A 12374-nucleotide genomic window follows, 5' to 3' on the forward strand; every position below is an offset into this window, starting at 1 on the left:
ATGGAGCCTTGTCTTGGGAGCCAGCCAAGAGTTCCCCAGCAGTGGGAAGCCTCCTTGGGGTGGCTGTTGCAGGTCCTGGATCTTCTCAGGGGGATACCAACACGAGAGCTCAGCCTGGTTTTGTGTAGCTGCCAAAATGCTTCAGGATCTTGTCAGGCTGAAGGCTCTGTCCCACAGGAGGAGAATTTCAGCTTTCTTGTGATTGTTTCTCTAAAATAAATGCAAATAAGTCAATCATCTGTATCTCAAAATCAGTTTCCAGCTGTTGTGAAATACCTTGGTAAAGTTACCTGATATGAGATGCAAGACACATATCTGAGGAGAGGGAAAAACCAAGTCCCTAATCCCAGCCCAGAACCAGGGGGCTGAAAATCCAGAAGGCTGGAGGCTGAAGCCAAGGGGGCTCATCCATGCTTGAATGGTCACACTCAAGCCCAGAGAGCTAACTTCTGCTCTCGTGGGAGCTTGGCTGAGTTGCTGTCTGCTTTTTTAGCTGGGTCATGTTCATCTTGTGCCTCAGTTTCCCCACTTCTGGAGCAGGGCTTGTCGATTAAGAAGGGAAAGAATAAAGCTGTAACCCATGAATGCTTGTGAGACCCTTGAAAAGCACTGAACAGGACATGAGATACTCCTGCAAAGTGTATCATTAATTACCCAACAGAGATCTGCTGGCTCATTAAGAACCTTTCAGAGATGTGCCTCCTCATTAGCCTGGTACAAAGCAGCGCTCAGCAGGAGGGAACAAGTCGCTTCAAACGAGGTTCAACTTTCTGCCAGCTGAATCTTCATCTCACTGATGGACATCTGAACCTTGCTTTAATTAGAATTCCTGGAATGCTTTCTGACACCATATCTGCATCTCTCTGTTCTGGGTCTTCTGATGGTTCCTTTTGGTTGTTGTAGTTGTTCTGGGACAGAGGAGCAGATCAGTTTTTGCCAGTGGCCATGACAATTCCCTTTGCCTGCAGTGCGGTGTGCTCTATAAAAGAGCTGAACCTGCTGCAAGAGAAATAAGCTGATGCTGCACTGCCTGCTCAGAGCAACAGCAATCTTTAGAGATTATTTTTCCCAAGTCTCACAGAGCTCCCTCAGAGCCACAGCTGAGTCTCATCAATTAAAACCCTTCCCGAGTCTCATTTGCCGTCCGCGTCGAGGCCGCGCGGAGGCCGCGCTCAGCCTGGCAGATGTTTGGAAGCTTCCCTGCCCTGTGCCTGATGGGATGCTGGGGGGATGCAGCAAGCCATGGTGAAGTGCAGCACCTGAGGCCTTCCTCTCTGCTGAATTTACAGTCTGAGGCTGGCAGTCGTATAAATGAGTGATGCTCTCTGATCTGCTCTTCCAAGCAGGCTGCGGAGCTGGCAGGGAGTCTTCAGCTTTGTGCTGATGTGTCCAGAATTCAAATCATTTGATTCTTGGGTGTAATGACAATTGGAGGCACAATATTGCCTTGAGAAAGAGAGAGAGGAGAGGCAGCCTCTGTGTCCTGTCCTGAGTTAACAACCCATTCCCATTGACTCTCTCCTCTGAAAACTCTGTGGTGCAGGCTCCCTGTTGCCCTCGTCCAAGGGCAGGGAGTTAAGGAAGCAATATCGATGGTAATGCTCTCATCTTCCTACCATGACACTGAATAGTGGGCACAAAGAAGGGAAATGCTGGAGGATGATGAGAGGCCTCTTAAAATACTGCTGATCCCAAAGCACAGAAAGGATGATGCCTGTGAGTGTGAGCTGCTGAGGTCGCACTCAGGTTGCTGTGCTTTCAAAGCCTCTTTGCCTTTATTTTTGCTGTTGGTTTTGGAACATTTTACTTTCTTGTGGCTTCAGGGGAGAGTCCTTAGATACTTGAGGTGAGGATGGGTGTGAAGTGTTGGCTACACTAGTGCTGAGAGAAATCTTGTCTCTCTCCTCCTGGATCTGGACAGCAAGAGTAAGGAATTTGGTAGGGGAGAGCCCAGCAACAAACAGGTAGGGTAATGCTACTGACCAAGCAGAGGCTCTTCTGGCACAAGTTATCATCTGCCAGTTCAGCTTAAAACCTTCCTGAAGCACACAGCTGTCTTGCCCGAGCTGGCAGGGATCTGGTTTAGGCTGAGTTATCCTAATGAGCAGCTCCCCGTGGCCTCCAGAGGTCAGCATCTCACTTGGGAAGAGCTAAACTGCAGCACCCTCAAAGTGTAGTTGTTAAGCACGATCTCAGGATGGTCAGCCCCCAGCTTCACTGCTAATGAGGTTTAAAGGCTTTGTCCCCAGCGCTGCTTGTGACAGCAAAAGCAAGGAAAGAAAGAGCTCTCAATATCTCCGTTGTGAAATGCAAAACAGCATCACAGAAGCATCGAAGGGCTCCGTGGGGAGGTCACTCTCAGCCTGCCAGAACACTCACTGCTTGTTTCTGTAGGAGGTAGATATCAAATCACAGCATCACACAGTGGACTGCATTGGAAGGGACCTCTAGAGGTCATCTAGTCCAACCCTCTGCAGTTGGCAGCCCTTCTAATCCCCCCCAGGATGGCACTGGCCTTCTTGGCCACAAGAGCACATTGCTGGCTCAGGGCTTCAATCACCCAGAGCAAAATCAGGAGAAGCTACCTCTCTAGAAGGCCTTGACCTTACACCATCTGCTCTGAGATCAGATAGCCTCTGCCTGTGATGTGAAGTAACAGAAACATATTGATCTGTGGCCCACCAGCCTCAAAACACCCTCATGAGGACCAGAGCCTCAGTGTCACACAATACTAATCTCTCCTCAGCATGAAGAACTCTGCAAGGCTCAGTGAAACCTCATTGTCCTCACGACTGCTTTGAACACAACCTGAAGTGGGTCCAGCAGGCATCAGCCACAGAGCAAGTGTAGAAACCCTGCTACAAAACCAGAGTCAATAATACACCAAAAAAAAACCCCCAGCCCGGTGCCAAAAGAAGGAACCAACAAGACTCCAACCTCCTGTTCTTTTTATTAAGGCTGCAGAGTCTTACTACACACAACAAATATTTTCTCAATAGAATCTAAGTTAATAAAATAGTTGAACAACTCTTTAGATTTATATCTGTATAGAAATGATCTGTGGAACATCTCACCTCGAAACAGCAGTGCCCCCAAACCACTCTTCAGCAGGATATTTTCCTGGTTTTAAAGAAGACTTTGGGACTAGAGGATCCATACTCAAGGAACAAAATTAAATCCATGCAACACCATCCCCCACCCTCTTCCCCCTTCCTCCGCCTGAAGCGTGATGCCAGAGCAAACGCCCCCGGTAGTGGCAGCCCTTTTCTGCCAGGGTTCTCCCTCATGCCTACGTTAGGAGCTGTTGTCTACACTGGGTAACTAAAACAAGACAAAAAGAGAGCTCAGTTGCACAATCCTAGTCTGCAGGTGGCCAAGTCCAAACATCTCTTCACACAAGTCCCTGCTCTTCCTGCAGCCACGGGAAGCCATTTGTCACCTTGCTCCGTGCCTCCCTCCTGGTGGCTGGTGTCAGTTGTGGTCCTTGTGCCTTCACTAAGAGGAGTCAGTGTCTCTGCTGTTGCTGTGGCCTCCCTTCCTCACCTATCAACACTGCAGGTTCTATGCTGCACTGCCTGCAAAGGGCTGGCTCCCTGGTGTTCCCCCCCATTTTACACCATCCCAGGGCTCGGGTGATGGTCTCCTCGCTGCAGCCGTGCGTCGGTGTCGCCCGTGAGATGCCTTCCGGAGCTGCTGAGGCAGGGCCTTGCTAGATCATCCCGTTCAGCTTAGTCCACTCGTAGATGTCCTGCTCACATACTATGTCTGAGTTGATGAGGAGGTATCTGTCCCCAACACAGAAATGTTTCTGGCAGGCAGCACATTTGAAGCACTCCAGGTGATAGACTTTGTCCTTCACCCTCATGGTCATCTCGTAAGCCCGGATTCGCTTGTCGCAGGAGGCACAGAGGCCGTCCTGGCCAAAGAGCCTAGAACAGCAACAGCAGAGAAGTAAGCAGGGGTCCTTTGCTGGGGAGATGGGAAAAACCCAGCTCAAAACAAGAACACAACGTTGTGATTCATTAGTCATTACCTAGTCAGGCAGAGGGCACACGGGAGGCTGCTAAGCAGAGCTCTGAGCTTTACAATGCCAAAAACTGAGGTATAAACCCCCCAGGTCCTCACCTGTTTCCAGTGTGATCAGTGAGCTTATCCTGAATTGCTGAGCAGCCTCAGGAGGACCAAAGTTTCCCCAGGTCATAGTGTACAGAAGTGCCATGCCAATACTTCCACCTCTGTGATCAATAGAAATTACCTTTCCATTGATAACTGTTGCCTATCTCCAGCTGCTGCTGCTGCAGTTTCCAGACAGGAGTTGTCTCAAACCATGCTCTAAGACTCCCCTCTCTCTGCTCCAAGACTCCCCTCTCTCTGCCCTAAGACTCCCCTCTCTCTGCTCTAAGACTCCCCTCTCTCTGCTCCAAGACCCCCCTCTCTCTGCTCTAAGACTCCCCTCTCTCTGCTCTAAGACTCCCCTCTCTCTGCTCTAAGACTCCCCTCTCTCTGCCCTAAGACTCCCCTCTCTCTGCTCTAAGACTCTCCTCTCTCTGCTCTAAGACTCCCCTCTCTCTGCTCTAAGACTCCCCTCTCTCTGCTCTAAGACTCCCCTCTCTCTGCCCTAAGACTCCCCTCTCTCTGCTCTAAGACTCTCCTCTCTCTGCTCTAAGACTCCCCTCTCTCTGCTCATTGCCTCCACACTGGAGACTCTTTCAAACCCAAACGTTTCTCTATCCATGAAGCCACTTCTGCTGAGTTTCAGAAGTGTGCATGCAAAGACCTTCCAGCCCTGTGCTTGCTGGTGTGGAGCACTCTTTAATCCTGGTGGCATCACTGCAGTGAAGAGGAGCCTCTAATGCATCTACTACATGTTGCTTGCTTGCAGTGTGCATCTGTGGGGTTTGACTTCTGCATTTCCATAGCAATTCTGGAAAGAGGTTTTCCACCTCCTAAGCTTCTCTTGCATGTGCTGCACCTGCTCCACGTCCTCTGAGGGCACAAGGCATCCTTTCTTTCAGCTACCAGGAGGTGTCAGTGTTTGCTTCTGCCCGGTGAGAGGGAGACTAAAGCTGGCACAAAGGCTGCCACATCTTCCACTAATGAGGGAAGATATATGTTGCATTATTAAAGATATAAAAAGTGGACTTTCACTGCAGGATAAGACATTGATTGTGCTGCCCCACTGGCTGCTGCCTCCATTTTAAGATGGAAACCATCTGGAGAGTGTAACTACCACCCCATCACTGCTGGACTCTCCTGTGTCCAGAGTATTTACAAGCAGTCCCACCAGCACAACTCAGAACTTAGTCCCCGTTGGTAAAGCTCAGGGACAGCACAACCAGGAACTCCCCCGAGAGTCTGGGTTCCCTTTCAGTGGCAGGTAAGCTTAGGAAGGTAGCTGAAGAGCTGTCAAACACCACCCTTCTGCTCCAAAGACCCCCTGACACACCTGGGAGCCATCAGATGAGCTGGGGCACAACCAGCACAGCAAAGGCCAACACACTTCAGCTGGAGTTGGGAATGTAAAGCTCCTTTGCTAACTCTCTTGCTTCTTCTTCTTTTTTAAAGTTTGATTTAATCCTTCTACTTAGAGACTTTGGCAAAGCAGGCTGAGAGCTGTTAATGAAAATGATAGAACCATGGGATACCAGCCTGGAAGGGACCTCAAGGACCAGCTGGTCCAACCTTTCTTGGCAAAAGCAGAGTTCAGACGAGAGGGCTCAGCACCCTGGCCAGGTGAACCTTACCAGTGTCTCAAACTCCTGCACCAAGTGCTTCTGTAGGATCAGATTCAGTGGCTTAGGAATGCTAAAGCTCCACTGGCTCCAGATTGGTGCAATGAAACTTTCCTGGGCTGGCTGCAGCTTTGCAGCAAACATACAGCACCTGCTGCTTGAAGGGTCCCAGGGAAGTTTACCAGGGATGCAGAAGGAGACAGGGATCAAGCCATGTATCAGGGACAGCAGCTTCAGGCACCAGGCAGGCAGAGCAGCCCTGCTGGCTGGTGGAGTTCAGCATCTCTTGTGAAGCTGATATGACAGCATCAGGAAAAGGAATTGAATTCAGTTACCTTGGATACCGTGCTCTTAAGTGAGCAAACTGAATGATCTTTCATCAGCCACTGATCTTGGCACCTGGCTTTAGAGACCTCTCAGCTCCAAGGCAATGCTTGGAGAGGCACAGAACTGCTTAAAACCCTTTGGGGGAAGTGGTTCACTGCCAGCTCAGGGGAAGCTTGCTGGAATCCATCACCTTTTCCTAATTTCTACTTGCCAGGATCCCACCCTGACAGTGTGTGGTTGCCCTGAAGCTATCAGGTCGTGTCAGTGCACACTGACAGATGCCAACAACCCCAAAGTCCATCCCAGGTTACCCAGGGAGGTGGTGGAGGCTCCATCCCTGCAGATATTCAAGGTCAGGCTTGAAGGGACTCATCATAACCTGCTCTAGTTGGGCAGGTCCCTGCTTACTGCAGTGGGGTTGGACTGGATGACCTTTTAAGGTCCCTTCCCACCCTGTAACTCTGTGCTCTTCACCTTTTCAAATCAACCTGGTTTGTCCACAACACACAGCAAAGGTTTGCATTGGAAAATGTTCTTTGTTTTCCCCTGACAAGGTTTTGAAGATTTAACCTGTGAGCAACTAGAAGTGACCTAATCATCACAGATCACCTCTGGATTGGTCTCTAACTTACCAGAGAACCCCAGCAGCACCATAAAGCACCTGTGCATGAACTCCCAAGGTGTGAGTCCTGAGCTTGCAAATGGTGCTGTGCTGTAACTGCAACTGCTGCCAGGTTTTAAGAGTGGTCAGGGATGAATTCTTCCTGGATATTTGCTCACTGGCTGTGCTAATTAGATCCCAGCATCCCAGCATGGAGGGGGTTGGAAGGGACCTCTCAAGATCATCCAGTCCAACCCCCCTGCTAAAGCAGGGCACCTGCAGCAGCTTGCCCAGGATCACAATGACCAGGTAGGGGTTGGAAGCTCTCCAGAGAAGGAGGCTCCACAGCCTCTCTGGGCAGCCTGCTCCAGGCCTCCAGCACCCTCAGACCAAAGAATGTTCTCCTCCTGTTCAGATGGAATCTCCCAGGCTCCAGTTTGTGCCCACTGCCCCTTGTCCTGTCACTGGGCAGCACTGACAAGAGTCTGGCTCCATCCTCTTGCCCCCCACCCTTTAGTTCTTGCTGAGCACTGAGAAGATCCCCTCCGGGGGCTGCTCCTCTGCAGGCTCAGCAGCCCCAGGGGTCCCTGCCCAAACGACGAAGCAAAGCTGAGCTGCTGTGAAGCAGAGGAGGGGGCTGTGTACCTGAGATAGTCCCTCCTGCAGAGCTTTCTGCCCAGCTTGTAGTACAGGCGCCTGCCCACCTCCCCGAGCCTGCAGCCGCAGAGGTCGCAGCTGAGGCAGTCCTCATGCCAGTACTGGTCGATGGCCTTCAGGAAGTAGCGGTCCCCAATGTTCTGCTGGCAGCCGCCGCATGTCAGCAGCGACGGGGGGATCTGCAGGACTTCGTCCACTGGCTCCCTGGGGGAATGAAAGAATCGTTGGAGAGGCAAAATCTGCTCTGAGAGCACCCACTTGAGAAGAAGGAGAAGGAAAAGCAAACCGAAGGCAAGTTTGGCCAAGTTCGAGCAGGGATTACACTGCCTCCGCTTCCCCCTCCCAGCAGAGTGAATCATTTGTCCCCTTTGCCATGAGAGGGAGCAGGACTTCACCGTTCTGCTTTAACAAAGGGACAGGTTGAGAAGTCAGGAGTTAACAAGCATGGCCCCAGGCTTGATAATGCTTTCTGTTTCTTCAAAGCATGATGCACAATCACGGCACTGTCTGCCTCACCCCTGTGCATTCACTCTGCACAGGCATCTGCTCGCTGCTGGGACACTGCTGCCTGGCCAGGGACATCGTTTTCCTTCTCCTGGACAGAGCATGGGTTGCTCAGCCATGTGTCCCAATGCACACTGCTCTTACAAAAGAAATGCCTTTCCCAGAGTGTGATCCTCCCATAATTAAAGATCACTCTCTTTCAGAAGAGCAATCAAAGGGCTGCCTGGATCCAGCATGCCCTCAGCCTGCCGGTTGTGTCTGTGCCGCCTGACGAGTGCCAGCAACCACAAAGGTCTTGCTTGGACTCTTCACCTTTCCAAGCAGTTCTGCTTTGCTCACCACACACAGCAATGTTTCATTTCCATTAAAAATGCTATTTTTTCCTTTCCAACAAGACTTTAAGGGTTTACCTATAAGCAACTCTAAATGACCTAATCAAGACAGGCAACCTCTGGACTCACCTGTAGCTTAGTGAAGAACCCCAGCAGTAAACATGGGTGTGTGAACCCCAAAACTGCAGGAGCTCATGTTGTAAAGCTGAGCTTGCAGGGTTTGGCAGTGCAGCTGCTGGGAGCAAAGGGAATTTCTGCCTCACCACAGGCTGAAGGACTTGAGAAGGCACCCACGAGACTGCCCATGCAGGCACCTTTCTGCTGGGAGATGTACCTCTGGGGGTGTCACTTCTCTGAACAGCACAGAGGGGATGAAGGCAACAGATGAGGCTGCTGCCCAGCTGCTTCAAGTTTTGCTGCTTTTACCCCTTGGTACTGCAGGACTGGGTTGGGTTTTTTCCCCCTTCACCTAAGGATGTGAATCCCTTTGGATAGGTCTATGACAACACAGCTCAAACAATTGATTTAGGATTTACACAACCCTGAGTGAAAGAGGCCCAAAGCTGTTTTGTGCTACTAGCACTGGCTGTTCATCCAGGGTGGTGCTGGGAATGCTTGGGGATAATGCAGCACTTTGCTTCAAAGCTACTTCCCTTCAGTGCTGTATTTATTTTCTACAAGGTCTTGGGGGGGATAATTAAAAGATTAAAAGCAAGGCTCCTCAGCTCAGGTGTGTGAAGTTTGCAGCGAGCTGCTGCTGCCACAGAGGCCTTTACCCAAATCCCAGGGAAGTTAAGTGAGAAAACTCTTGGATCAACCCTTTAAGCACTTGCTTAAGTTTCAGGCTGTGGCTAGTGGCAGGGAGGTTTGTGTTTGGCTGCTGATGGGCAAGGTGCTCAACCTCTGCTGGAGTGGAGCCCCACGTTTTTTGTATGTTGCTGGGTTCTCACTCTCACCCAGAGTTCCTCAGCACTCTGCTTCTGCCTCTCAGCTGTCCTCCCTTAGGCTGGTGGGGGCACAGGAGACCTGCACTGCTGGCAGAAGGATCAGGCTGCTCCCCAGCAGCAAGCAATAGGGGGAAAAAAACCACATTACTGCTGTTTATGTAGTGGGTCAGCAGTTTTCTTGGGCAAAAATTACTTCATTCAGCAAGGAGAAACTACCACTGCCCAAGAACTCCCGTGCCAGGAAACTGATCCTGAAGGTTTCATTTAGGCAAGCTGAGCCCTGAGATATTAGCTGATTATATTCTGTTCTGGTTCTTGCTCTTCTGAGTTTAAACTGCTGTGCCCTGCATCACCACATCCCTCTCCCAGCAGCTCTGTGAGTTTGTGTTAAAATCATGGGGAGCTCTGGTGAAGCCCTAGTTTTATTCCAGGTTTATCCTTTTGGACCTCATCTTCCCTGCCCTACCATGCAGGCTGTGCTCTGACAAGATCTGAGAGCTCTCCAAGAGAAGGAAAGCCACATTACTACAATTCAGTGTTCATTCCTTGAAGCTTTAGGTGTACTCCACAAACCTCTCATCTCAGGGATCACAAACCAGGTCTCTGAGAGCCCTAAACCCTGCAACAGCCTGGTGGATGTGTACCCAGGCCAGAACTGCTGCTCTGCACATCAGCTTTTCGATGCCCATGGGCTCACATCTCTACAGCAGAAGGTAAGCAAATAAATAAAGATTCCTACAACTTTGTGGTTGAAACCCAGACACCAGGCACCTGGGAGCTTGGACTCTGGCTTGGTTTTAAAAACCCACCCTAAAAGCTAAAATAAGTAAATATAAAACATATAAAACATCAGCTGTGGCATGGGATGAATTGCTTGAATCCCCAAGGGAAGCAGTTCCCATGTGTTTGCTCCAGGCTTCAAGCGGCAGCACTTCGAGTACCTCCCAGGAGGCAAGCCCTGCGTGGCTCAAGTTTACTACAAGCAATGGGTTTGGTGTGTTCTGCAAAGGGAGATGCTATATTTATTTATCCCCCCCGCCTCCCCCTTATCGTGATTCCAGGCAAGCACGACTGCAGTTAGGGCTGCAATGGCTCTGGGTTTATGCTGTTACCCTGCCGCTCACCGGTGGGGTGCTGGGGTGAGACGGGAGAGCTGCGGAGCACAGCCTGGCTCAGGGCACAGGAGCTGGTCCCTTCCCTGCAAGCCCACAGAGGGAAATTCTCAACATCCTCTCATCTCATCGGAGTGACAACGTGCCCCTCGCAGAGCACCCTGCCCCCACCACAGCAGATCTTACAAGGTCTTGAAAGTTGCATTCTGAAAATGTGGAAGTTGGGCACCCACAGATAACAGCCCTGACCTTTCCCTGTAACCAGCGACATCAAGTTGGGTGGATGAAAGATGGGGCAGAGAAGATCCCTTCAAATGAAAGCCACCCTCAGCTTTAGCCCGCGGGATGCTCTTCCTCTCCCCGAGCCCTTCCCAGCCCCCCCAGCTTGGATGAAGGGATGACAAATGCCCTACCCGGGGAACGGGGGGCAGGTTGCCCTCTCTCCGCACCCAGATGTTCTTTCCCACAACTTGAGGAGCTCTCATCAATCTCCACCCCACCGGCAGCCTTTCCGCCCTCGGGGAAGGGGGCCGGGGCAGCCCGGGCGGCCGTGCCCGGTGCCCGGTGCCCGGCGTGGCCGGTGCGGGGAATGGAAGTGGGAGTGAAGGAGCGCCGGGGGCTGCTGGCGGGCAGGCGCTGGCGGACACAATGCCGGTGGCAAGTGGCTGCGGTGGGGAGGATGAGCGGCCGTGGAAAGGCTCCTGAGGGGAGAGGAGCAGGGTGAGGAGGGGACTGGCAAGAAAAAGAAGCCACTTACTCGGAAGGATCGAGGCTTTTCCTCTCGATGGCCGATGACATTGGCAGGGCTTGTTCCTTTGTAGCGTGCCGGTGGTGGTGGGATCTGCCCCCGCTGCCCCCGCACAGGCTGTCTGCTCTCGGAGCCTTCTCAGCAGCTGAGTTCCCCCTCCGCCCCCCAATGACATTCACAGGATTTCCTCCTGCAACACCAAAGACAGACAGAGAGAGAGAGGGAGAAAGAGAAAGAGCAGGCTGGGCTGGGGCTGCGGCTCCCCGGGCTGCTCTCCCCCGGGCTCTGGCTCTGCAGGCTCTAACCTCCCATCCCCGCCGCGCTCCTCCTGCGCACCGGCCTCTGGGGCAGCTCCCTCGGCTGCGGCTGCGGCTCCGGCCCCGGCTGCGGCTCCGGCCCCGGGGGGGAAGCGGCTGCCTCGGCTCCCTCGGCTGCCACCGCTGCCTCAGCCCGGGGCTCGCCGGGCTCCGCTCAGGCTTTTTGCCTGGGCAGCTCTGGACATGCTCCGGAGCCGGCTGGAGGTGGTGGAAATGAGGAGATCAGCATCACTTTGGGATTATTCTGACTCTCCGTGGCTCAGCCCCGGGTCTCTGGTTTCATTTCCTTTTTCCTGATCACGATTCAAATACAATAGAAGGAAATCACACTTAAAGAGACAGCTGCCCGTTTCTTAACTGGACTCCTGGGGATTTAGCAATACAAACAGCAGCATCACGACTCGCTGGGTTCCTTAAAGAGACAGAGCTGGGGCTCCGCAGAGCCAGGGTTGGGGGCTGACGCTGCGCCTCCAAACTGCAAGGGCATTTAATAAACACTTTCCGGGTGGGCAGGGGCTGCTCGGGTGGGCAGGGGCTGCTCAGGTGGGCAGGGGCTGCTCAGGTGTGCAGGCAACCTGGGAATGATCCTAAGGGCTGGGGAAAGAATATGACTGCCTGGTTCCATCATACTGACTCCTCCTCAGCTCCACACAGGACCAAAGCGACAGGAACCGTCACTCTCCTCTCCCTCTCCTTCTCTTCTTGCACCAGGGGAGGTTTGGATTGGAGACTAGGAAACATTTCTTTCCTGCAAGAGTGGAACAGGCATTGGAAGAGGCTGCCCAGGGAGGAGGTGGAGTTAATGTCCCTGGAGGTGTTCAAAACGTGTAGACACTGCACTTCAGGACATGGTTTGGTGGGCATGGTGGTGTTGGGTTGCTGGCTGGACTCCATGCTCTTGGGGGTCTTTTCCAACCTTACTGATGCTGTGAGATCTCTGCAGGTGCCCACACAGACACACATTTCTGTGGGGCTCTTGGAGATTCAGGGGTGAAGAACCCAAGCATTGTTTTTCTGCCTGGGATTCACGTTGGTCAGGTTAATTGTGTCTTGTTTATATCCCCGGTGAACATTTGCTGGTGTCTGCTTCCAGCCAT

General features: G+C 52.2%; 1 protein-coding gene across 1 annotated transcript; it reads right to left on the bottom strand.

Annotated features, from left to right (window-relative positions):
- Positions 1 to 2931: 2931 nt before the first annotated feature.
- On the bottom strand, positions 2932 to 11348 carry LMO2 (LIM domain only 2). Its single transcript, XM_068148439.1, has 4 exons — positions 11266 to 11348; positions 10970 to 11150; positions 7306 to 7521; positions 2932 to 3929 (listed from the first exon to the last, which is right to left on the bottom strand). Exons 1-4 carry the CDS (start codon positions 11270 to 11272, stop codon positions 3710 to 3712), a joined length of 624 nt encoding a protein of 207 aa, XP_068004540.1. The 5' UTR covers positions 11273 to 11348; the 3' UTR covers positions 2932 to 3709.
- Between the last annotated feature and the right edge of the window lie 1026 nt (positions 11349 to 12374).

The sequence above is a fragment of the Melanerpes formicivorus genome, unplaced genomic scaffold (assembly GCF_026170545.1).
Source record: "Melanerpes formicivorus ecotype bairdi unplaced genomic scaffold, bMelFor1.0.p_v2 SCAF_16, whole genome shotgun sequence".
NCBI classification, from domain to species: domain Eukaryota; kingdom Metazoa; phylum Chordata; class Aves; order Piciformes; family Picidae; genus Melanerpes; species Melanerpes formicivorus.

What these genes read in the sequence shown, in the direction of transcription:
- LMO2 (XM_068148439.1), bottom strand. An exon ending in AAAAGCCTCGATCCTTCCGA is followed by an intron (nt 7,522 to 10,969) that starts GTAAGTGGCTTC and finishes TCATTCCCCCAG; the next exon opens with GGAGCCAGTGGACGAAGTCC. An exon ending in TGCAGGAGGGACTATCTCAG is followed by an intron (nt 3,930 to 7,305) that starts GTACACAGCCCC and finishes TTGCTGTTCTAG; the next exon opens with GCTCTTTGGCCAGGACGGCC.